The following is a 24,258-nucleotide window of genomic DNA, read 5'->3' on the forward strand; positions in this document are numbered from 1 at the left end:
GACAGCACGTTCTTTACCTACAGTACTCCTCGGGAGACCACTTTTTTACTTCAGCACCTGTGCAAACCACATGGTTCGTTATGTGCACGGCACGAACTGAGCAACCCAAAGGCTCACCTGAAAACTTCTTCTGCACGCATCTCATCCAACTTGGTGAACAAGAACTGGGCAACAATGTGGAAAGCACCTACGTTTGGTGTATCAAACATGGACCTAGCGAACAAACACACAGCTGCGTCAGGAACGGTTAGGCTAAGGAGTTTATAGAGCGTTTTTACCGGTCGCTCAGGATTAATGCGGGATACCATTTTATAACGCCATTCGGACACGTCCCCCCCACCACGCACCACAGAAGGCCCCCCCCCCAAACACACACACACCCCGCCAGCTTCCCCCCCCTCCCCGGCCGCCCCCGGGGCTCACACGCCCAGATCGAGCTCCCTGTCGAAGAACTCCGCGGCAGCACCCGGGTCGAAGCCGAGCGCCAGCAGGCAGAGCCAGAGGTGGGTTCGCTCCCAGTCGCTGCCCATGGCACCGGCTGTAACATCCGCCGCCCCCGCCGCCGCCTCCAGGCGCGGAGCTTCCGCCGCCATCTCCCCCTGCCTCTGCCCCTGCCCCTGCCCCTGCCCCTACACCTGCCCCCGCCGCCCCGCCGCCATTTTCCCCGTCCCGCCAAAACCGCGCTCCCGCCGGACGCCGCCACGCCACGCCGCGCAGCGCCGCGAGACGCCTCGCCGTGCCCTGATTGGCCGCGCTCGGCGCGCTGCCCGCTAGGAAGTGTAGTCCGGGAGGCGGTACTCCCTGTCCCGGGCACGGCCGCCATCTTGCGGCCGCCGCCTGGGCGGGGCCGGTCAGGCGCCTCCGCCCTTATTCCTTGCTAATCCCCTCACAGACGCGAGGCGGACACCAGGCTGCGCAGTTCAGTCTTTTATTTCAAGGCATTTCCGTGACTTGGAAGTTCTCGCAGCAGCCCGCCCGGCGGCCCCGTCACATCCCCAGCGTGCGGCCGCGGGCTCGGCCTGATCCCCACAGAGACGTGCGGCGGGCGCTGCTCGCCGGGTGCCCACCGCCCCCGCTGCTACAGGAAGCTAGCCCGGGTCCTCGTTAAAAAAAAGATTATCGCTGACACCGGAAATACCTCTACCTTCAGTTCCCTCTCTTGACCGTCATTATTATTTTTTTTAATTATTTTTCTGTTGTCCAAACCTGTTTCTGTCTCTTCCCTTTTCCCTCGCTCTTTCCAACGACTTCCCCTTTCATTTTTAGCTCCCGTCCTTCCTTCTGGAAGGAACATCCCTTTCTAAGCATTTACCCTCTTCTAGTCTCAGGTCCCATAACCAATACTATCAGGATGACCAAATTTTTTGCACGCAGAAGGCATGTAGAGAGAAAGGACATCCTTTCGTGCATAAAGCACCCTTGGATAAAGCACCCAAAGGGACCCTACTCTAATCTCTGTAGGCACAGTGCCTAACAAAAAAAAAAAAAAAAAAAAAAAACTGAGAGAATCTGAGACGGCCAAAGCCTCCCGTCCTTTCCAGCAGCAAAGAGGTAGATGCAGAAGAGCTTTCCATGTAGACTTCAAAGGGGAAACTTCGTGGGCAAATCCTCATCAACTCCTTTTGTTGGCAGCCCTTTATGCAAAGCACTGGCGTGTTCTCTTGGCTGTTGCCAACAGGAGAACAAACAGCTATACAAATATTTAACAAAGATTAGATCAGTTGGATGCACTGGCTAAGCTATACCTGGTTTATAGAGCAGGAGCGTGACACACAAGCTAATGAATTAACCTAGCGTGTAATCCTCAGGGGGTAATAATCAGTTTTGATGCAGCTAAGTGAAACAGCACTGATTTTAAAAAGTCCGAAGCTAGGTGGGATCAGCTTCAAAAAGGAGAAACATATGTTAAACATGGCAAAAATACATTGTATCAAAAAGATGTTTTTCTGCTTTTCTTCATTCAACTCTTTGCCCTGTGGTGTATGGGCCATTTGTGCGTGAAAAGTCTTGTTGATCTTCATCCAAATCCAAAATGTCTGGGATATCATCTGACTCTGAAGAGAGGTCTGTAATAGTGAAATCTGGAACCTGTATAGGAACAAAATTTCAATCAATTCAAAAGTAAAACTAAATAAATTTGTGCAGTATTCCTGACTGGAGTCAGGATGCTCAACATCTCTAGAAATCAGACCCAAAGTACTGAATAGGGAGTGAAATATGCTCAGTCACACATTAAACATAAATACAGCATTAAGACCAAATATTATGCAAGATGTAAATCAGTTGCTTAGAAGACAGGATTTGGTAGCAGAAGTGGAACAGAGCTAAACTCACTGAGTGCATTTAGTGAAAACAATGACTGGAAAATTAAAAATTGAAGATTTTAAACTTGTTTTGCCTTTCTTCTTTCCTTGGGATCAATGGATTATACAATGGAGAAGCCTAGAGAAGCTGGATATAGATTGCTTTGTACTGCTCTGCCTGCCTACCACATCAAACCTTTCCCAAGGACACAAATATCCGGAACTGCAAAAATATGCTGACCTCTATTTCAACTGCATATATTGTATTCTGTATTTTAAGCAGCTACTGGTTTCAGGAATAGTTAGACATTAGTGGACACATGGATGTTACACACTTCTAAAAACCTTGGCTAAGACACTTAGGAGCTTAAGTCCCATTAGCAGGACTTAAATTACTTTGTCTCTTCTGAAAAATGAGATAGAATTAAGCAATTTACTCATAACCAGAAGTTTTCTACCCCAAGTGAAAAATTCATATATGTACAATTTGATTCATGGTTAGGTTTAACATTGATAATATGATGAATACTTGAAGACAGACAGGATCATCACGTGCTTGCTCATGGGACTTTGGTTCTGTACGTCTGAAGAAGCAGTGACTTGAAGAGGCTTCTAGGCGTTTAGAATCACAGAATCCTGGAATGGTTTGGGTTGGAAGGGACCTTAAAGATCATCTGGTTCCAACCCCTCTGCCACGGGCAGGGACACCTTCCACAAGTTTTTAAACTTGTTTTGCCTTTCTTCTTTCCTTGGGATCAATGGGTTATACAAAGGAACCTGCCTAGAGATAAGGTTGCCCAAAGCCCCATCCAACCTGCCCTTGCACACTTCCAGGGATAGGACATCCACAGCTTCTCTGGGCAGGCTGTTCCAGTGCCTTGCTGCCAGTACTGGCTGGAGAAGCACTTTTAATTCATTCAGTAATGGCAAAACACCTTGCTTATGACCAATTTTTAGGAAAAACATAGGAAAGAGAAGTCTGTGCTTTGCCTTCCCTGAAGACATGCCAGAAGAACAGAGAACACACCAAAGGAGAAAGATTGCTACTGCAGCTATCAGGTTTTAGACAGCATTGAAGCACTGAATGTGAATTACTCAGTTCCTTGGAGAGTAGTTGACTGTAGGACACCAGGTACTTAGAAATATTAATTAAAATATTAATGAAAACTGAGCTTTGGAAGAATTTAAGCAGCATGCCATGTATCAGGCAATAGTATGAGTACAATGGAATGCCTACACCACTTTGAGAGCCTAAGCTTGCTCAAAATTAAATCAGTATTAAATCTTCTAAAACTCGAAAGGCACCAGGAATGTGGGAAACACATTCTTCAACCGGCAAGAATCACCCTGCATCTTTCTGCTTATTGCATTTACCTAAATCTCTAATTACTGTACTTAGAAAAACAATATATTTTGTCATCATCAGCAGATGACCCCATATCTCATATCATAGTACAAATGGAGATATGTAACAAGTCTAAGGCAAAGTAGCTCTTGGGAAATTTGGAGCTCGTTTGCAAATTCATTTAAAAATGTGCCCAAATAGATAGTTTAACCAACTGGTTTATCCCCAGCACAAATATAGGGGAGAGAATGAGTTGAGAGCAGCTCTGAGGAGAGGGACTCAGGGATGTTGGTGGATGAAAAACTCCGAATGAGCTGGCAACGTATTCTTGCAGCGCACAAAAGTCAACTGCATCCTGGGCTGCATCAAAAGAAGCCTAGCCAGCAGGTCAAAGAGGCGATTCTGCCTCTCTGCTCTTGTGAGACTCCAGCGTGAGTCCTTTGTTCTACCCTGGGGCTCCCAGCAGAAGAAGGACATGGACCTGTTAGATCAGGTCCAGAGGAGGGCCGAAAGGATGACCAAAGGGCTAGAGCACCTCTGCTACAAAGACAGGCTGAGGGAGTTGGGGTTGTTCAGCCTGCAGAAGAGACGTTCCGGGGAGATCTTGCAGGGGGCTTTGAGTACCTAAAAGTGGCCTACAGGAAAGCTGGGGAGGGACTCTTTGTCAGGGGGTGGAGTGATAGCACAAGGGGGAATGGCTTTAAACTAAAAGAGGGTAGATTTAGATCAGATATATGGAGGAAAACCTTCACTCAGAGAGTGGTGAGGCAGTGGCACAGGTTGCCCAGAGAAGCTGTGGATGCCCCATCCCTGGAGGTGCTCAAGGCCAGGCTGGATGAGGCTTTGGGCAACCTGATCTAGTGGGAGGTGTCCCTGCCATGGGAGGGGGTTGGAAATGGATGGCCTTTAAGGTCCCTTCCAACCCAACTCTGTGATTCTGTAATTCTGTATTTAGACTGAGCAGGGTACATAACCATGCTCAGTAACTATGTCTGACCAGTGGTAATTTTCACTAGAGCATAGGTACAAGTCACCTCTATTACTTATATTTATGTTTCTCCTACTGATAATAGGATAATCAACATTTCAAATTTACGTTTGTGCTCTTTACATCCTTAGTGCACACATAGAGGAGTCAAGTGTTTACTAACATACTAGTAAGATGTTCATAGCCATTAAATAATTTTAAATGGGAGTGTAGCTGTGCATGAGAGTAAAACAGCATTGGTGTCAGTATCATTTATCTCAGTTTTGAATATACTAAGTTGTTTTTTGTTTTAAAAACACACTGCCATCTGCACCAGTGTAAGTAAATCAACGCAAAGCCTCCACTGTTATGGGCTTGCTTAGGTAAAGGACTTTCACTTCTGTATCACCTTTGTGTTTAATTGTACTCTCATTTCATAGTTTCTAGGAAGTTAGGAAGTTGAAACAAAGTCATAAGACAATTCTTGCAAGAATAGGGCTAGATATGACCCTTCTTTGTACTTTTCCTCTGTAAGATAGTTAGATCTTCTGAAATGAAATAGCATAAAACTTGCAGAACCCTTGCATGGAATAGTGCAAAACATACTTCAGCATTTTTGCTGTCTTAGTGTCCAAATGTTAATATCAACACTAACTTAATTTTAAGCTCATCCATTTTTTTCTTGCTGAAGTTTTAGAGCTGAGCCAGTAGCAATTTGAGATTATTCTCGTTTTGCACTTTCAGAAGAAGCACTTATTTTTAGTCAGACTGTATATTATGCAAAAAAAATCAATTTTTCATTCATAATACAAAATGTAGTACATTCAACAAAACACTGTGCACAATAACACCAGCTAGCTTCTACAAGATTTTCCAATCATGCAAATAATGAACAGATTACACTTAAAAAGTAATAAAAGAAGGTTCCCTTTTCTCTTTTTAACCAACTGGCTTGGAGAAGTTTTTTTGTTCTTTGTTGTGGTTCTTTTGAGAGCTATTTATTTTTAAAACAGAAAAGATTTAACTTGTTCTGAAATCCTTTCACCTGTTTATTTTCACCTAGCTTACCTTACTAGCTACATAGCACTACCAGAAGTTATACAGTTTAGAAAAGATTCTACGGAACAAAGTCATCATCTTACGAAGTGGGAGAGATTTCAAAAACTTTCATTTCAAAAGCTTTCCGCATTTCTTTAGTTTTAGCAAACTAAAGAACTCCAGACCGTATACAAATCTTGTAATTTTGGCTTTACTGATATGTATACTGCTATAAATACATTTGTGAAGCTTTATTTATTTCACCTCCCATCATTTTCAATGCATCTGGTCTCATTTCACCTGGTTTCATTTTTTAAAAAAAATTCCCGAGAAACTTCATAGCTCTCAAAAACGCTTTTGAGGGTATTGCTTAGTCTTTTTTTTTTAAAGCAAGCAAGTTCATGTTGTGTAACTGTTTGATATACACAATTATACAGAAACAGGTAAAATTACAGGGACAATCTATGAGTAGGCTCTACTCTGTTAATATTTTAGGTTTTCTTCATTCCACGTGAGATTTTTCAGCAGTTATTAGAACGCATATCAGCTTCAGTCCACAGGTTCTGGAAGATGTCCAAGACATCCATGCCTCCAGTGGGCAATTTAATTGGCATTCTACCTGTGCTAGAAAAAGTTACTACGTTTCGTCTGAAGTCCCTTAATTGCAATAAAGACTAGAGACATGCTATACTAGATTACCAGCAAGAAGATATCCATGCCATAAAAACTACAGTTCAGTTCCAACACCCAGCGCTGTCCTCATTAAGATGATCCAATAATCTAAATGCAAGGACTTGTACTGGGTACAATAAACCAAGAACATACTAATTCACCATTATTTAGCCTTCTCTTCTTCCAATAAAGGGCTCCCCATTCCACTGGGAGTCAGAAACTTAATATTCTGTATACTTGGTTTCTATGTGGGGAAAAAAGTCACAGTACAAAAATGCAGGAGCTTTTGTAGTGTGTTGGTATAACAGGCTATCAGAACAAACACGTAAACACAACCAGGCATTGCTCTAGTTGTGACCACCAGTTGTACTTCAGCTCTAAACTGCCAGAGTAACTTAGAGTTACCCAGAGTTAGTGTTTTGATTCACACTGTTTAGCAACTTCTTTGAAGCTGAGACCAACATTGCTAAATTAAATGATTGCAATGCACAGTTGCCTAGGGTATGCATCAAGAACACAACTTACCTGGACAGCAATAAACCAAGAAAGCTTTTTTCCAAGTAACAGTAATTCTCATCAAGGGAAGGGAGTTATAAAAGTTACTAGGGAACAACTCCACCCAAGTAGATGAGTGTTAATTCACATTAGTCACTCAAGTTCAAAAGAGGGTACATAAAGTAAAAAAAGATTAAAGCTTGCGTTGACAATTGAAGAATACACACTCCTACCAAGTCAGCAGCCAAAGCAGGTAGCTGGGAGTTTCATACAGACAACACCTACTAGACGGGGAAGACTGATTTTTTTCCTATATCCTTTTTTCCTCACTGTAAGGCCATCCACCAGTTCACAGTCTGGACAGGTAACAGTAAGCACAAAAAAAGCAACAGTAAAGCAAAGACTGAATGGAAGGGAAGAAGGAAACACTGCAGCAATGTTATCTATACACACAAATAGATTTAGATTTTCAATGTGTCTACTTCATTTGCATCGCAAGCTTGCTTTCTCTTGGACCCAGATTAAAGGAGTCACAGAACAGCAAGTTACATGTTTTACACACCATACAAATGGAGACAGACTTTGGCTGCTGAAGCATTTATTACTAAGGTACAAAATGTATTACAAAAAGTTGGCTACAAAAAGCATACAACAGCAGGCACCTGAGTACAAACAGCATGAATCTTGTCTTTATACTGTCAAAAATATACTTTGATAATGATTTGGTCAGGTTACTGTGTAATACAATAGTAAGTTTATATCGTTAATATTAGCACTGTCACAGCATTCAACTCCAGCTGACTCAGTCAGAAACTCCACTTTCAGCTTTGGAATTCTGCCCTCACAGAATCCTCATGAATCATGTAACAGTTCAATTTGAGACAGTCATTAAAAAAATAATCAAATGCATGATCTGCAGCAAGTACAGAATTCAGGCATACCTCGCTAGAATGCAAGGCTTTTAAAGGCATTTCATAACATGTAAGGCTTTTATATTACTCTGGTAGAGATTAAGCAGCAGATCAAATGCTTTCAGCTGAGATAAGAATCATTTAGAGTAAGGATATTACTACCATTAATAAGCATAGTGAGGTTTCTCAACTGTACAAACAAGGCATCTTGACAACTGTAAGCTGCCAATATTTAGGCACTTCTGTTTGTTTTAGAGTGTTTTTACTACTCAGGACAATACAATGCATTTGTAGGAGTGTCCTCTCTAAATCACTTCCCCACTCGTAAGTTTTTTCCCCTAAAGCTTTTTGACAGCTACAGTTGTTAGTCACTTGTTTGGTCAGTCTGCAGAGTACATGCATGCTATGCAGTTTACTCAACAGGGTGTTCAAGCTGTTTGTCTTCCTGGCTGGAATTTTTCTCCCCTTCACCTTTGCTCTCAGCATGCTGAATGCCAGGCAGTTGTGGGTAAAAGGGACCTACCAGCCAGTTGAGCGGCGTGTTGTTAACAAGATAATCCATCACATCATCCAGAGACTCTTTCATTTTCTTCAGTTGTCCTTTGCTAGTAGCAAGAAAGCCATCTGATAGTTCTTGAAAAGAGGATGCTGACCGGAAGATCTGGTAGACATCACCTGCCATTGACCCAACACTGTAAACCTGGTCCTGCACATTCTGTGGCAGACCCTGTAGGCTTGAGACCAGTGTGAGGCAAGTGGTCTGAAGCTGCTGAGTGAGGCTCTGTGCAATAGCTAGAGTTCTCGACTCTATGTGCTGGAAACAAAAACATAATAATCGCCTGTCAGTATCTTTTTGTGACTGTAGCAGTTTTATTTAAGAGACAAGGAAGCAAAGTAAAAGGGGTGAAAGTAAGATACAGCAGATAACATAACAAGGATTAAGCAAGAAGGTAACAGACAACTTCAAAGTACTTGATTTCTCTAATGTTCAAGTACTTTGGAACAGAAGCATTGGTAGTATCTACCCAACAACAGATAAGGAAGCTCTTGTATCAACTCTGGATAGCAAGTTAAAGCACAGGAGTATTCTAGTGGATGAACCACTATTCAAAGCTATATAAGACTCGGTGAGTCTGTTCCTCAGGCTGCTTTATGCTGAGGAATTGCTATTTCCAGTTTGGCCATATGAGATAAGTGAATCCTAGCTGGTCTAGACAAGGTTAATATCCCAACAAGTTTGCAGAATGAGGATTCTCTTGAGAGGAGAATAACCCTTTAGTGTTTGCAGGAAGTAGGCTCATTTAAGAGTTAGGATGTCCTCTGCTTTTCATAAGAGTCACTGGCAGCTGCCTGAGCTTCATCATTTAGATTCTACTTTTGTATAGAAGCATTCTGTGCTGTTAAGATGAGATGCTGTGCACTTTGGGGACTGTTAGCTAGCCAGTGTTACCTCAACAGTATGCAGTCCGTTTATTTCCAGTTTACATTTACATCTATTTACCTCAGCACTATGCGACTCATCACCATCATTTTGACCTGTATATTTCTTCCATTCTGCCCAGGATTGATACAGTTTTTCCTGAGCATTAAGAAGTTTCTCATTGGCACTATTCATGTTCTTTCTGGCATACTCGATCTGAAATACAGCCAAACAAGGAAGTAAAGTAAGAGTCCAAACAGTTCTACAACGGCTACCCTAAAATACCAGCTTTGTAATTTTTTTTTTTAAAACACTTAAAGTTCAAATGAAAGGCTTTGGAGAACATAAGGATATGCTCCTTCTCCACAGAAAAAGCTAGAAGCAGGTTTCAAGATGTTATGTAGTCTACCCCTCTACACCTCAACTATTTCATCCTCCCCCACTGAACTCGTATACATGGAGCTGTAAGTATATAGGAGACCATAACTATTTATGTACAGTTTGTGCTGTACATAAAGGTGCATAGTTAGGATCAGATGACTGAAGCACTCAGGAATGCTCAGAGATACCCACAGCAAGAAGAGCAAGCCCATGAAGAATCCTACATTTTGTTAATATAAAGACTGAAGTAAAGCACTGAAGTGTTTCTAAACTGCAAGACACTTTCTTCAACGAATAAATGTGTCAGAACTGACCCTTTACAACAAAAACACCTTTTAAACATTACTTCTATTTATGCAGTGCTTAAAATTACAAGTAATTGGTGGTCTGTTTTACAGATCAGCTTGATTTAGGAGTTCTCCTGACTGTTGGTAAAAAGCTCCATTGGGAAGTGCTTTATATTTTGATAATGGATTTAGTCACAGCTATCTGATTTTTCCCTGTCTGTTCTCTACATTTGAAAACTATACCAACATTTGTTTTTTATACCTAGAGTGAGAACTTGAACTTACCAGATTAACAGTATGGTGGAGCTGAGAAATCGTCTCCTGGCTTTTCTGTTTAGCATCTCTAACTTTGTTTAAGGCTTGCTGGTAGGCACGTGCACGGACCTTTGATGACAGAGATCCTAGCCGAACATAGTAACTTGGCTTTTGAACTCCAAGTTCAAAACCTTCAACTTTTGCAGCTTCTTTTTCTAGAAAAGAGGAAAGGGAGCAGATTGACTAGTGGAACAAAACTTAAGAGGCCTGACGATATTTCATTTGCTTCATAATAACTGAATATTGGACTTGTTTAGTAGTCCTTTAACAGCAGGTTTGGTTGACAAGCACACATGTAACCCTTACTTAGGTTCATTCTGCTTGCCTGTCAAGAAAACACTATTACAACCAGGAAGGCCAAAGACAGTTTGGGAAGCACATGCTCCCTCCCTCTATGAGGTAATAAATGGATGACTGCTTGTTTCTCTCCAATACATGTATACCATCAAAATTAAACCTGAATTGTTCTTACCTAGTTCTGCTTCTGTGAGTGGGAGATACTGGTCTACTAGGGTCTCCGACTTAGTGAGAGCACTGTCCATTCCACTGCTCACCATCTGCACCACACAACTTCCCAAGACAGTGTTAATGCCACCATTAACAACGGACTTGGTCATTTCTACACTGTCTTGCATCGCTTCTTTAGTCTTGCCCACAACTCCAGTGATTGTGTGAGCAACAGTTTCCTTGGCACCAGTCACAGTGGTTGTTACAGCTTCTCTGGCTCCAACAACTACATCCTTAGCATTGGCAACAACCTGACAATGAAAATAGGTTAATTCACTAAAAATATTTAATAAAAAGAGCTACATAATCCAGGAAACAGAATTATATTAAGGCTCATACAAGTCTAATCTAGGAAGAACTTGCACTGAAAGCATATAGACAAAACAAAGATATGATTGTCATGCAGCCTTCAGCTCAACACTCTTCAGTGAATGTAAATCAGTTTGTTTTACAATGAGCAAGAAAAAGTTTTTACAGGATGCCCACCAGTGAACAGCAGCTACAGATATATCAAGTAGCAGGCTAATGTGAAAAAAAAAAAGAATGGCTCAGTGACCTTCCAAAAGCAAATGATTCTACAGAAATGCACTCCATCTCCTCACTACATCTAAGCTGTGAAGCATGTGCAGCTTACAGGAACTCCCCTCACTGCATTTTTCATATCAACAGCAAAGAGACAGGTATAGAGATCTTCTGCTCAGCATATGTACATGGAGAAGACCTACCTTGTCAGTGGGTTGATTCAGTATAGGCAGTCTCTCTTCAATTTTGTCTAGACCCATACATGCATAGTTGTTGGCAACTACAACTATAAAAGAAATTACAACAGTTCAACAGTTGATTTTAGGTTTTGTTTTGCCTTAGTATAAATAACTGCAATTGTTATTTGTTTTTGAAATGGAGCTCACACAGCAGCACATTTAAAGTAGCTTCTCCCCCCTTTTCAGAGGGATTTGAAGTAGCAAAGCCCCAGAAGAAGGCTGGTCTACAGTCCCTTAAGCAAGCTCACTTGCAGGCAGAGGAAGTCTGTTCATATACCTTACAAGCAACTGTTGTAACAGGTTGAAACACCTGGCCTACTGCCAGTTGAAGAAACTAAGGCTCCTGGTTACAACAGCCTTGTGACACAGTTGCCAAATTTAACCACAAGTTACTCTTTGAGAGAAAGTACAAAGCACTTGAAAGTAGGTGAAAGGTGAGGAAGGTGTTGCACAAGCGACTACACAATCACCTTGCAAATCAAGAGAAGCCAGTCAGTTCAGTATTATGAAAGCTGGAATCAGCTTTGGCTCTGGATTCCACCACTCCCCCAAGTCATACCTATCTGTAATAAGTTACTCAACAAGCAAGGCTTGTTGAGATGGTTGTCAGTTAGCTGAAATAGCACTCCAGACCAGCATGACTGTGCTCAACTGTAAGCACATATTAATATCTAAAGCAATCAGTTGAATTAAAGGTATCAACAGCTCCATCTTTGTCTTACTTTGTGGTTCCAGTTTCTGGATGATAGGCATAGCACTTGTCATGGCTACTGAAGTAATTGTCTTCACTCCTTTCTCTGCTATCTCACATACTGACTTCAGATACGGATGGTTATCCTTTGTGGTAACGTAGGCTGTCGACACCATATCATAGGTGGAGCTCACCAAAGGAAGGTTTGCTACCCTTGATACAATGTTCTGTTTAAAGAGAAGGAGGTTAATTGACTATTTTTCTGAACTATACATTAAAAACACTACTGGGCTATCTTAAACATACCTGTTGCGGATCAATTGCTGCTAATGCCATTTTTTCAGGTCTTCAGTCTTACACAGCCTATGAAAGAAGCATGTCAGAGTTAGGACATCCTTATATCCACTTCATTTAAACACCAGGCTTTCAAACCAACAATTGCTTTATAATCAACCCCACCAGATCAAGGGGATTAAGGATGTTTGTTCTTGCATATAGGAGATCCATTTTATTTTAACAATTTAGAACTCCAAAAGCTTTGTTTCCTAATGCTTTTCATTAGTTTAAGCAATACGAATATGCCAGATGCAAGAAACAGGCTTTGAAATACAGCAGTTCCCTACAGAATTACAACTTGAGTCATGTCTTTTTTTCTAGGAGAAATACATATACTTGGTCTCAACTGTTGAGCCAGGGTGAAGGAAACCTACCCAGCTGTTCTTAAGCTAAGAGTTTATTAAAACTCTCATTTAGGATTTCTAAAGGACAGATGAAGACTCTACCACTAGTATCTTTAACCAGATTAACATAAGGGAGTCGAGTTTGAAATGTGATTAGTTGTTGTTGTCCAAATATTGTGGACACTTGAAGACTGGGGTGAAATACTCATCTCAGTAACTTCAGATTATTTCTCACCCAAGTTACTCCACTAAACACAGTGGGCTCATTATCTCTGCTGCAGTGTCTGATGCCCACACAGGGTTTCCACTGCTCAGTTACTCAAGAGTTAGAATTCCTGTAGCATGCACAGTCAGAACTTTCCCACAACAGGAAATAACTTTCCTTTGTGCTAATTTAGGAATTACTACCAAGCCCACATTGAAACAGGCTGGGGAGAGCAGTTGTTCAGCAAGCCTACGCTACGCAATTATCTTCCAACGTGCACTCCCATGGAGAAAACAGTAATAGTTCTCCCCATACAAACCCTATAAAAGGGAGAGGGGAAAGAGATAATGCAGTACCACTTCAAGAGAACACACAGATATGAATACTCAGAAGTGCATTGTCGTTCTGTGAATGCACAGAAGCCAAACAAGATCTGCAAGCACTTTTTGCTTTGACAGCTCCATAGAGCACTTCAGTCCTGAAAGGACAGCAGTTCTGAAGGCTGCATTGCTAGGTGTGCCAGAAAGCCCAACAGCAGCTTTCCTTTTTACATATATGAAAATATCAAAACAGGATGCGTTAATTTTCTGCTTCGGGTCAAGTAAAAATTTCTCTTTCGTTACATAACGGGCAATGACAACAGCGTGCTGTTAACACTTTGCAGGCGCATTTGCACACACCAGGGCGCACACGTGCCAGAAGGCAACTCTGTAATGAGATTAACCGCTGTACACGAAGCGTGCAAGCAGGTAATAAACAAGGGCTACGAGAATAACAGAGGAGCCCCCACTCCCACCCACCCACCGAGCACTCCCACAACCACCACACGCCCCGCAGCCGCCCGCGCGGCGCCGCACGCCGGGTCGCGGCTGATGCCGGCCGGCAGGAGGAGGGGCCCTCTCCTGAGGGATTATTCGGGGCTGGCAGCGCGTCCCAAAAGGCCCGGCCGCAGGCGGCGAGGCCGCGTGTGGGGATTTCACTCGGCAAGAGGCGAGCTCTGGGCCGGCCGCACGGGTACTCGGAGCCTCCGGAGCTACCCCTGCGCCCAGCGGGGGCAGAGGGTCAGACCCGGAGGCGCAGCCCACGCTGTGAGGGCGCCTTTCGGAGGCCCCGTGCCGCCGGGTCGGGCCGGGGGCGGCTATGTGGCGGAGCCGCGCGGTACTCACCGGGGCTGGGAGCGAGGGAGAATGACGAGAAGCCGCCGCCGCCGCCGCCACGCACTGAGGCGGCTGCCCCACGTCCTGCGACTTATAGGCAGCGGCCGCCGACATCTCGCGAGAGCTGCGCGCGCGTCACGGCCGCGCCTCGTCACGGGGAGGGGGGGAGAAGAGAATTAGTTCCTAAAACAAAACGATAAAAAAAAAAACGCGGAGAAACTTTATTACAGGGAACTCTTGTTCAGCCTTTCTGTCAGAAGGTCCCGGTAGCTTTAATTGTTTAAAGGTCGGAAATGACAAGGAACCAGCGTACCTGTCAGCCTCAGAACACCGAGACTCCTTTCTGCCCTATTACTGCACCCTAAACAACAGTCATTCTGCAAATGCTGTTTTAACTTTTACTGCTCGACACACACAGACCTCCTCTTCTGATTATCACTGTGCCAGGACAGCAAATTCCTCTAATACAGAGCAGTACAGTAAAAAGTATCATTATCTGCCCAGGATGGGGACAGAAGGCATCTTGCAAAAGCTTGGTAGAAAAATACAAAAACCATCTCTCCCTCTTATCTGTTATTCCCTTGTTGCAATACCCTTTGTCTACTGCTATAGAGATTCTGACCCTTGCTCCCACAGGACACTATCTTCCTAATACAAAAGGGTAGATTTAGATTAGATATGAGGAGGAAATTCTTCACTGTGAGGGCGGTGAGGCACTGGCACAGGCTGCCCAGAGAAGCTGTGGATGCCCCATCCCTGGAGGTGCTCAAGGCCAGGCTGGATGAGGCGTTGGGCAACCTGGTCTGTGGGAGGTGTCCCTGCCCATGGGAGGGGGTTGGAGCTGGGTGGTCTGTAAGGTCCCTTCCAACCAAACCTTTCTGTGATTCTGTGATTCCTAGGCTTTGGGAAAGAGCATATGTTTGTTTGTTTTTCAGCTTGTTCAAAAAAGACCTTCCCAGAATGGTGTTTCAGTTTGTTTCTGCAAAGTAAAATCAGTTCACTCTTCTTGTTTCAGAGCAGAACAGATTGGAAAACTATTCTGGAACAAAATAGGGATTTTCACTTCTCTGAAGTGCTTTATCATGCCTCTGTTACGACCCATACCAAACACTTCACAGGCACAGGCACTCCACTTTTTCTGCTTGTAGTTGTCTGAGACCTCCATTAGTTTCTCATTCACAGTCATATGGCTTCTCAGGTGTAAAACATTCAGTTGTCAGATACCTCTTTTGTCAGAGATAGCTGTACTGGGAATTCCAGACTATTCCAGGCATTTTAGGTATGAATACGCATCACTGTTATTTGTAGTACAGGGACACCTGCAACTCTTGCAGTCCAGGGACATACTCTGCCAGAACACAGCTGGGGCACAGTCAGGATAGCTGACTCCAATTGACCAAAGGGACGTCCTGTGCCATGCATTATCATGATCGGCAACAAAACTGTGGGGAGAGAAGGGGGAAGGAGGGGCAGTTGGAGTGATGGCTCTTGTCTTCCCAAGAAACCATTATGTGTGATGAACCTGGCTTTCCAGAAAATGCTGAACATCTGCCTGCCAGTGGGAAGCTATGAGTGAATTCCTTATTTTGGTTTGGTTGCACAAGCAGCTTTCGGTTTACCTATTAAGCTGTCTCTATCTACCCACAAGTTTTCTCACTTTCACCCTTCTGATTCTCTTCCCCCATCCTGATGCAGAGGAAATGAAGGAGTGGCTGTGTGGAGCTCAGCTGCTTACTGGGGTTAAACCACAAGATATGCTGAGCCAGAGTCAACTGACAGATAGAAAGATAGTCTATTTGTAAGAACTCGTACAAAGACTTCCATTTGGCATCATGCCTAGTGGATGAAGAGGTATCATGGGGAGTCAAAAAGGAAGCAGTGAAGTCAATGTTTACTTCAGTATACATAGTCTGTGTTAACTTTCCGCCATACCTGGAGGTTCTGTTAGCCTCCAGAGGTACACATGGAAGTCAGGCAATGTGATGTATCATTTGTACTTCATATATAAACTGATATTATCTGCAGTACTGTTTAAACAAGATCATATGTGTCCACTGTAATTTACACGTACCATGTAGATGACATTTCAGACCCTTGCATCAACAGCTGCAACCGATCATCTTTGGAGTTACAATGCATCAAAATTATCTTCAGGTAACAGATTTTGCCACGATGGTGTCATTCATATCTCAGTATTTCTGTATCTCAGTGTCTGTAAACTTGCTTCAAATCCCTATCTTGTAAAGAAACATGCATGTACTTAGTTTCATGGAGATAACTGCCAATTTACAAAAATAGTTCACTACCTACTTTAGATTTGCACAGAGGTAATTGGATATGCCATTCGGTATTTGCTGAATAAGACTGTAAATAATTTCACTGATTTCATCAGACCTACTCATATGGTTGTATCCACTGAAGGATCAGTGTTGCAAAGTCCAAGTAGTTATTGAGATATATTACAAAGAAAATCAAAGCAATCAAATGGGAATGGGATTAGAAAGAGAAGAAGAATCTTTGATCAAGAATTCTAATTGCAGCCACATCCTTTGCCACACCACCCTCTGTAAGAAAGTTATTTATCTCTTAAGATTTTGATAATAGGCATTTAGAGTGCTTATTAATACAGTGAGCCCTCCTGTCCAGCTGCCTCCTGGCCATCCAGGGGCCTTGCGAACGTACTTCTAGGGTGTAATTTGTAGTTTACTAGGGCTGAAATCAGGCATACTGTTTGCAGCCAAAATACCACCTCGAACTGCTTTGGGGATTATGCCCTCCTCAGATTTGTTTGTGTAACAGCCTGTTGTTGCCTGTTTATAACTAAATGTTATCATACGTATTTGTAATGGTTATTTTTTTTCTAACACAGATCGTTTTAACCATGGTAGGAGAAACTCTCCATGATCTTGTCCTGCAAAACAGTGAGCACAGAAAGGTGGCCCTCTGGAGTAGTCAAGAATCATGTCCAACACCACAGCTTTAGGAAAGTGGCAGTCTTTAAAGAAGTGCCTCCGGTGACAGTTTGAGGTTGTTTGGAGTGAGCTAGAGGCACGAGACAACTGAGGCATACCTTCCGTGTGCCTCAGGTTCTTACACGTAACACTGGCACTGCATTGCTTCTCAGCAGTCAGGATTGCCCTAGGGACACTAAGAGAAAGAAATTATTCAAGGTCCTGAAAGATAGATGATTTTCAGCATCCATAACATATATAATCTAGTCAATTGATTATGATGGTTCCTCTCCTTTTAAATATTTCTAATGTTCAAAGCATGTATTTTTTTCTCAGTGTTTATAAAAGTTGCTTTGTCATGAGATACAAGTGAGTCCAAATGAACTGGGAAGCAGCATACTTGTCTTGGCCACCTTGAGGCTGTTGTCTGTGACCAAACATAACAATCAAAGTTATCTTCCCTCAGCTGTCTCTCACCGTTCTTCTTTACTTCCAATCCCACATTAATCCATTTCTAGGCTTTGCAGTCCTGCCTTGCACTGTTCTGTCTTTGGACCTGCAACTACCTCCTTATCCACTTAAGCTGTCTATCTACCTTACATGTTGGTTTTGGGGTTAAGTCCTTAGTATATTGCTGTATGAAAGCTTTCCCCTGGTCTTGGTTAATTATGTCAATAGCTTCTCTGCTGTGGCTTACTTGACTTTTTCTCTCCTAAGGAGGGGATATCAGATCTGTGAGGCATGATCCTCCTTTTCTAAGTACACATTAATTATCTTTATAAGAATAGCAACCTTATTCTGCTCTGCCCAGGAGCACAGCGCTCTTTTGATTCTGAGCAGCGTGATCTGCAGTTTTTCTCTATTACACGCTTCATTTCTAGAATGTATTTATCTTCTGATAGGTCATGTTTTTTCTTAGCTGTCCAAAGATCATTACCTCTTACCTCTTCAGCTGTGACTGTCAGCTGATATAAAAGAGAGGAATTGGATAGGAGGTAGCTCTGCTGTGGACTCTTGAAGAAAGGCAAGGGCAAGCAGAAGTATAGGCAAGCTGATACTGTTGCCCACGTCGTGAGTACAGTATCACCGCTGTAATAGATCTGAGATGTTTAATTAAGACAGAAGAGGAGGGGAACTCATCCTAGCTTGAGAGGGACAGGGAGTCAATTACACACTATACATACCTACATATTACACAGAGGTGTTTTTTTTGTTGTTGTTGTTTGTTTGTTTTTTGTTTTGTTTTGTTTTGTTTCATTTAGTTAGTGTTGTCTCTGCTCCTGCCAGATGTCTTTGGAAAGCTAAGCAGCAACACATTGTTACTGAAATATGCAGCACTTTCAGAAAGATCACAGAAAGCCTTCAAGTCTCATGTGACATACACGTCATAGCCCTGTAGCTTTCATGCTTTACATGCCGTAAAACACTGGATGAGGCCATGACAGAAGTTAACAGAAGTATTAACACCCAGAAAATATAGTTATCGGTAAGAATTTTGTTATGATAGATACAAGACAAGCACAGGAAAAAAATACCCAGGCCCTATTCTAGAATTAAGGAATGTATTTGTTATCACTAGGGGAAACAGGACAGAAAATGATAAGGATTTGAACTATTTTAATATCATATTCAGTGCAATGGAGAGAAGGGAGATGCAACCATAAGCCACCAACTGAGGTGTCCATGGACACTTATCTGGTGTCATAATTTATAACTGCCTAAAAGCTGCAAGAGAAACCATTCTGCTAACTAGAGGCCAGACAATTTTGCTCCTGAGCACTTCTGACAAGCATATGCACTTGCAGCACATGTCCTTAAGAAGAGGGCATAGAGTAAGGGAATTATGGTTACTACTTGTAACTCAGTGCTAAAAATAAAAATTAAAAATAAATTAAAATAAAATAAAAAAAATCCAGCTGTTCATTTTCAGACTGTTTTGCAGTTTTCTTAAGAAATCAACATTCCAAAAATATTTCAGTGTATTTATATAAAGTTATCATGGCTTATTCCTCTTTGAGAATGTCATGTTGTTTCATTGATGTTAATTACCAAGTCAGTACTGTAGTCAGTACTGTTCATGTTTATCTGCAGTGATAACAATGGCATTCAAGACTTCTCAGCATGCTGCACAGATAAAGTTCCTTGAACACAGTTCTTTCAATATTAGCTGGGTGAATCTCATGCAATTTCATTTTCACAGAATTTAGCCCTGGTTTTGGATTTATGGGTACTAGACATAAACCATAGATTCCTTGCTAGACAATAAAATTGTAATATATTTAGTTAGTTGCATAGAATAATAGTTATCATATGCATTTGACTGATGCAATGGGAGTATTGACTACAACACTTTAAATGGATTGTGCTATGAAGACATTATCAGTCTATAAAGCTACTCCAATACCTTTACTCATTTCTACTTCAATAACATGCTTTTCTTTTACTCTGTATGCTACGCCTATGAATGACATCATTGCTTATACATAAAACGATCTCAGAATTTATAACATAATCAGAGGACACTCTACTGGATGCTTTCAATGTAATCTAATATAGAAGCTATTTTTAAGAGTGCAATATTATTTCAGTCAGTGTGAGCGTGGGAAGGATAAGGGTTTGAATAATAATTTAATATTGGTAATTGCTCTGCTAGAGACGTATTGTCGCAACAAAGATCAGTACATTCTATACAATGGACAGATAAGAAAAATTTCTGTTTTTGTATGATGTTTTACTTGTCAACTGGTGGTCTGACAAAAAAAAAAAAAAAAAAAAAAAAAAAAAGTATAATAGTGGAATATAAGTAGCATAAAATGACCTTCATGTTCACTCAACAAATTTTATAAAACCCCTCATGATGATGAAGGCTGTATCAGTCAAACAGCAACACCAAGAAATTTTAATACATCAGAACAATAGTTTATTAGCAGTAGTTGCTGGTCTATCAGGATTTCGTTTTGGTTATGCTAGGATATCTCTAGGTTATGGCTTTAAATGTCAGGGATCAAAAAGTGCCTGGTCTTTAAGGCAAAAAAGCCATGAGTCAAGTGTGCCCCCAGCACAAGCAGTGCCCTCAGTGGCAGGGTACAGTCCCACAGGGTCTAAACAGGGTCCCCAAGCAGGGTCAGGGCCCATCAACAGTCTAGTAGCTATCAGGTAAGGCAAAATAATTAATCAGGCCCTAGGTCATTGGAATGGAGGACTACAAGCTTTACAGGAGAGACAGGCAGGGAAGGAAAGGTGGGGGCATTGCTCTTTGTGTTAAGAAATGGATAGATTGTGAAGACTTGCCTCTGAGAAACAGCCACGAGCAGGTTGAGAGCCTGTGGGTAAAAATTAAGAACCAGACCACCAAGGGCACCTTGTGGTTGGGGTCTACTACAGGCCGCCCAATCAAGGGGAGCCTATGGATGAGGCCTTCTTGCTCCAACTACAAGAAGCTCACAGGCTCTCATCCTCCTGGGATCACCCACATGTCTGCTGGGAAAGCCATGTGGCAAGCAGTAAGCAATCCAGGAGACTCCTGGAGTGCATTGAGGACAAATTCCTCGTCCAGTTATTAGACAAACCAATCAGAGGAGAAGAATTACTGGAGCTGGTGCTCACCTATGTGGAAGAGCTCATTAACGAGGTTAAGACTGGAGGCAGTCTGGGTTGCAGTGACAACACCCTGGCTGAGTTTGTGATCTCGAGGAATATGGGCCTGGCAAAGAAGAAAGTCAGGACCTTGAACTTCTGAAGAACAAACTTTGAGCTATTTAAAGACCTAGTGGACAAGATCCCATGGGACACTGTCCTTAGGAACAAAGAAGCTGAACAGAGCTGGCAACTCTTTAAGGTTGTTTTCTTAAAGCACAAGAACCCTCCGTGGCCATTTGTAAGAAAGCTAGCAGGAAAGGCAGAAAGCTGGGAAGAGTACAGAAACACTGTCCGGATGTACAGGGATGGCATCAGGAAAGCCAAGGTACTGACAGATATAAACTTGGTGAGGGATGCAAAGAATAACAAGAAGGGGTTCTACAGGTACACTGGCAGCAAAAGAAAGACTAGGAAGTGAGTAGTGCCTCTGATAAACGAAGACGAAGAACTGGTAATGGCAGACATGAAGGTACAGGCAGAGGTACTTATCAACTTCTTTGCCTCAGTCTTCACTGGTAGTCAGGCTTCCCACTTCTCTCGAGTCCCTGAATCTCTAGGCAGAGGCTGGGGGAGCAGAGTCCCTCCCACTGTAAGGAAAGAGCAAGCTCGAGACCACCTGATGAAACTGAGCAGGTACAAGTCTATGGGGCCTGATGACATGCATCCCAGGGTCCTGAGGGAATTGGCTGATGCAGTTGCCAAGCCTCTCTCCATCATATTTGAAAAGTCCTGGCAGTCAGGCAAAGTCCCTGGTGACTGGAAAAAGGGAAACATCACTCCCATTTTTAAAAAGGGTAGAAAGGAGGACCCAGGGAACTACAGACCTGTGAGCCTCACCTCTGTGCCTGGCAAGAATAGATCCTCCTGGAGGCAATGTCAAGGCACATGCAAGACACTGAGGCAATCCAAGACAGCCAGGATAGCTTCGCCAGAGGCAAATCATGCCTGACCAATCTGGTGGCCTTCTTTGATGGAATGACTGCATCAGTTGACACGGAAAGACTGACCAATGTCATCTATCTGGACTTCTGTAAGGCTTTTGACACAGTCCCACATGACATCCTGATCTCCAGACTGGAAAGATATGGATTTGAAGGGTGGACCACTGGTGGATAAGGAATTGGCTCTGTGGCCACACAGAGAATGATGGTCAATGGCTTTATGTCCAGGTGGAGGCTGGTGACAAGTGGTGTCCCTCAGAGGTCTGTCTTGGGACCGGTGTTATTTAATATCTTTATCAGTGACACAGACAGTGGGATCGAGTGCACCCTCAGCAAGTTTGCAGATGACACCAAGCCGAGTGGTGCAGTCAATACAACAGGAGGAAGGGAAGCCATCCAAAGGGACCTGGACAGGCTGGAGAAGTGGGCCCATGTGAACCTAATGAGATTCAACAAGTCCAAGTGCAAGGTGCTGCACCTGGGTCGGGGCAGTCCCAGACAGGAGCACAGACTGGGAGAAGAACTCACTGAGAGCAGCCCTGCAGAGAAGGACTTGGGGGTTCTGGTGGATGAAAGGCTCGACATGAGCCAGCAGTGCCTGCTTGCAGCCCAGAAGGCCAACTGTGTCCTGGGCTGTATCAGCAGAGGGGTGGGCAGCAGGTGGAGGGAGGTGACTGTGCCCCTCTGCTCTGCCCTTGTGAGGCTCCACCTGGAGTGCTGCATCCAGGTCTGGGGCCCCCAGCACAAGAAGGATGTGGGGCTGTTCGAGCAAGTCCAGAGTGCCACAAAGATGATCAGAGGGCTGGAGCACCTCTCCTATGACAAAAGAGCTGGGGCTCTCTCAGAACAGAACAGAAGGCTCCAGGGAGACCTCATTGTGATCTTTCAATACTTAAATGGGTCTTATAAAAAGTATGGAAAGGGACTCTTTACTAGGATGGATAATGACAGGACAAGGGGGAATGAAGAGGAGGCTCAGGGGTGACCTTATCGCTCTTTACAGGTACCTTAAAGGAGGCTGTAGCGAGGTGGGGGTTGGTCTATTCTCCCATGTGCCTGGTGACAGGACGAGGGGAATGGGCTAAAGTTGCACCAGGGGAGGTTCAGGTTGGATATTAGGAAGAACTTCTTTACTGAAAGGGTTGTTAGGCATTGGAATGGGCTGCCCAGGGAAGTGGTTGAGTCACCATCCCTGGAGGTCTTTAAAAGATGTTTAGATGTAGAGCTTAGTGATATGCTTTAGTGGAGGACTTGTTAATGTTAGGTCAGAGGTTGGACTCGGTGATCTTGGAGGTCTCTTCCAACCTAGATGATTCTGTGATTCTGTAAACTAAAAGAGGATAGATTTAGAATGGATGTTAGGAAGAAATTCTTCACTGTAAGGGAGGTGAGGCACTGGCACAGGTTGCCCAGAGAAGCTGTGGATGCGTCATCCCTGGAGGTGTTCAAGGTCAGGCTGGACAGGGCCTTGGCCAATCCGATCTAGTGGTTGTCATCCCTGCTTGTGGCAGGGGGGTTGGAAATAAATGATCTTTAAGTTTCCTTCCAACACAAGTCATTCTATGATTCTGTGATTCTAGGTGAAGCCAGGAAATAAAAACAACAATTTAGGAGCAGTAGAAAGCAGGAATGGAGAAAGGTATACAGCTCAGGCCTAAACTTAAATGGTGTGCCTGGGCCATGAGCAGAGGGTCTGTGGGTGATGGTGCTCAGTGAGACCAGTCACAGCAATTAAGGTTTTTATAAGTGCACTCAGAGCTCTGACATAAAGTTGCAATTAAAGCCCTTAAGAAGTCCTATGGATGCAGAGGTTCTTACATTTTCCTTCACCTGCTTATCTAGGTGATACTAATGACTCTATCAGCTGATGGGATGTCAGTTATCCTAGAAAAGAGAGGGCTGGGACACATTGTAAGAGATCATTATTTCACTCCCTTGTCTAAAATAGTATTTGTCATTTCTGGCAGGAATCTGTTAAACCTGTTTTTAAGACCCTCTGACAATGAAAGTTTCATAACCAATCCAGGCAATCTGAATCCTACCATTTATAATGGTTACACTGAGTGACTCCCAGTGCATTTCAAGGACTTTGGTGGCTCTTCTGTGCTCTGCAAAAATAGAGATCAGGTACTATTCTTCTTTTCTTTAGGCTGAAGGGCTCTATTTCATTCAGCCCTTCTTTGGCCATGTTTGTTAGCCTGATGATCCTCATTCTTCTTCTGAAGTAGAAACTGTGTTCTTACATTGAAACACTTCTGGTCAATCCATATTACCAGGATCTCACTATGATATTGACCTTTATCCCAGTTTTAAAGCAATGGTTAGAGCTAGGCTGTAATCTGTTATGATCCTCAGAGTCTTCCCTGAAGAACGACCTCACAAATGGTTCATTATCCAGTGCCTGTGCAGACATCTTGACATCAAGCAACATTTTGCATTCAACTTCAGTGAATTTCATCCTTTATCCTCATTTAGACAGTATCTCCATTTTCTCTAATAAGCCAAGTTAATTTCAAAAGCTTTCCTACATATTTCAAGTTATTTATTGTGGTGTGTATTTCCACGTTTCAGAAGGATGAATGCCAGTGTAAC

The 24,258-nt window shown here is 43.0% G+C and overlaps 2 protein-coding genes across 8 annotated transcripts in view; both read right to left on the reverse strand.

The window, feature by feature from the left end:
* The window catches only part of SAXO1 (stabilizer of axonemal microtubules 1), a 55,929-nt gene extending 55,231 nt beyond the window's left edge, over positions 1–698 (reverse strand). For 3 of the 5 annotated variants that reach the window (XR_005815065.1, XM_040540113.1, XM_040540110.1), the window contains exons 1-2: positions 424–676; positions 118–213 (exon numbers count right to left, since the gene is read on the reverse strand). Coding sequence is in view for 3 of the 5 variants with exons in the window: in XM_040540113.1 (XP_040396047.1) it covers positions 118–213; positions 424–593 (266 nt within the window). In the remaining 2 variants the exon portion in view is untranslated. Of the gene's footprint in view, positions 1–117; positions 214–423 lie in introns of those variants that run through there. The other 2 variants (XM_040540105.1, XM_040540106.1) reach the window with 2 other exon arrangements.
* Positions 699–912: 214 nt separating this feature from the next.
* PLIN2 (perilipin 2) lies at positions 913–14,313 on the reverse strand. 3 transcript variants are annotated; one of them, XM_040540114.1, is made up of 9 exons: positions 14,145–14,264; positions 12,400–12,456; positions 12,125–12,320; positions 11,367–11,449; positions 10,607–10,892; positions 10,105–10,289; positions 9,233–9,367; positions 8,255–8,545; positions 913–2,088 (listed from the first exon to the last, which is right to left on the reverse strand). In XM_040540114.1, exons 2-9 carry the CDS (start codon positions 12,427–12,429, stop codon positions 1,957–1,959), a joined length of 1,338 nt encoding a protein of 445 aa, XP_040396048.1. In that variant the 5' UTR covers positions 12,430–12,456; positions 14,145–14,264; the 3' UTR covers positions 913–1,956. The 3 variants fall into 3 exon arrangements, with proteins under 3 accessions (XP_040396048.1, XP_040396050.1, XP_040396049.1); XM_040540116.1 differs by lacking the exon at positions 9,233–9,367 and having other exon boundaries at positions 14,145–14,275; XM_040540115.1 differs by lacking the exon at positions 913–2,088 and having other exon boundaries at positions 7,402–8,545; positions 14,145–14,313.
* Positions 14,314–24,258: the final 9,945 nt, after the last annotated feature.

This window comes from Cygnus olor, chromosome Z, assembly GCF_009769625.2.
Source record: "Cygnus olor isolate bCygOlo1 chromosome Z, bCygOlo1.pri.v2, whole genome shotgun sequence".
NCBI classification, from domain to species: domain Eukaryota; kingdom Metazoa; phylum Chordata; class Aves; order Anseriformes; family Anatidae; genus Cygnus; species Cygnus olor.

Excerpts from the sequence above, each read along its gene's own strand:
- PLIN2 (XM_040540114.1), bottom strand. The coding sequence starts at position 12,429 with ATGGCATTAGCAGCAATTGATCCGCAACAG. Across the intron at positions 11,450-12,124 it reads CCAGAAACTGGAACCACAAA|TTGTAGTTGCCAACAACTAT; the intron begins GTAAGACAAAGA and ends TTTCTTTTATAG. Across the intron at positions 2,089-8,254 it reads ACACGCCGCTCAACTGGCTG|GTTCCAGATTTCACTATTAC; the intron begins GTAGGTCCCTTT and ends GTTCCTATACAG.